Genomic DNA, 1,132 nt, shown 5'->3' with positions numbered 1-1,132 from the left:
ACAAAGAACCCGTTATGTGCATTTCACGTTGAAGGTCTCCCTACTTGCCCTGTCTGGTTACTTGTATCAGAAGGTGGAGCTATGTTAACTCATTTCCCGTACCTAATGGCTTTTCATGGAAAGGGACGAAAAACGAACTGAAAAGAAGAAAAAAAGAAGGAAAAGGAAAAGATAGTGAAATTTTGAAAGATAGAATAAAGAGTATCTAGGCCCTTATCAGTCTTAGTACTGCCTTATTAAGGGTAGTAGTCCTTATGGGCTATGAATAGCTATAAGATAGGCGGTTTCAGTGTTGATGAAATGTCATCTTTCCACACTACACAAGAAGCTGATACTTTGTTTGCCTCTGAGGAAGATGCTAGTTATCTAGAGTATCACAGGGCCAAGCCCTACCCCTAATTTTCCAACACATCCTCATAGATTCCACATAACCGACCGGCCATTTCCACACAGCTGGCGAATCTGAGGCTCAGTTTAAAAGTGGTAATTACAGGAATTATTGTTGAGGAGTCTATCTCTTTAAGGTCGGTATAGCCGGCCACAGTGAGGTGCCCATAAGCTTTTCACGCGGTGTTGTGGATCTATCTGGCAACTTGCGCATTTGAGGATCATGTGCCCGTTTTTGAGCCGGACGTGGCTCACACAAGCCCCGAGCCTCATTACAACGGATCTTAAGAGCGAAGGATCAGCATACGGTTGGGGATTCTAAGCTGACACTGTAAAAGTTGCTCACCTTTCTCTCATGACAATGCTCGCATTCGATTGGGGCACACCTTCTAAGCTCTTTCACGCGAGGGAGGCGTTGGTGGAACGAAGGTCGACGGGGATGCGAAAACTCTTGCCAACGCTGTCCTGGCATTGTAGGCAACAGTGGCTCGATGGGCCTTAGCGGCGGCGGCGGCAGCGGCGGCGGCAGGGTATTGTAAGGAGAGTAGTGTCTGCCGTGACCTTCGACTTGGGTGTTCATCTTTTCTGCGAATTATTACAGCATCTGGCTGCGTTAGGATGTGGTTCAATGTAGATGGTAGGAAAGAGGCTCACAAGCTATTTTCCCCAACCTAATGGCAATACTATCGAGTGGGGCGTGTTCACGGTCAACTCAAGGAGGATAAACTTATTTTGTTACAAGTAC

The 1,132-nt window shown here is 46.6% G+C and overlaps 1 protein-coding gene across 2 annotated transcripts; it reads right to left on the bottom strand.

Moving 5' to 3' along the window:
* Window positions 1-169: 169 nt before the first annotated feature.
* On the bottom strand, window positions 170-1,132 carry FOIG_16963 (uncharacterized protein). 2 transcript variants are annotated; one of them, XM_031218444.1, is made up of 3 exons: window positions 1,042-1,132; window positions 734-991; window positions 170-670 (listed from the first exon to the last, which is right to left on the bottom strand). In XM_031218444.1, the coding sequence occupies exons 2-3, from the start codon at window positions 965-967 to the stop codon at window positions 512-514; spliced, it is 393 nt and encodes a 130-aa protein (XP_031051843.1). In that variant the 5' UTR covers window positions 968-991; window positions 1,042-1,132; the 3' UTR covers window positions 170-511. The 2 variants fall into 2 exon arrangements, with proteins under 2 accessions (XP_031051843.1, XP_031051842.1); XM_031218443.1 differs by having other exon boundaries at window positions 734-1,132.

Source organism: Fusarium odoratissimum, assembly GCF_000260195.1.
Source record: "Fusarium odoratissimum NRRL 54006 unplaced genomic scaffold supercont1.394, whole genome shotgun sequence".
Classification (NCBI taxonomy): Eukaryota; Fungi; Ascomycota; class Sordariomycetes; order Hypocreales; family Nectriaceae; genus Fusarium; species Fusarium odoratissimum.
Note: the sequence above shows the minus strand (reverse complement) of the source record. Positions and strands in the feature narration are given on the sequence as shown.

Bases quoted from the DNA above. Each gene is read 5' to 3' on its own strand.
- FOIG_16963 (XM_031218443.1), bottom strand. From the start codon at position 967: ATGAACACCCAAGTCGAAGGTCACGGCAGACACTACTCTCCTTACAAT. The intron at 671-733 runs GTGAGCAACTTT...TTCGCTCTTAAG, and splicing joins AGCATTGTCATGAGAGAAAG to ATCCGTTGTAATGAGGCTCG.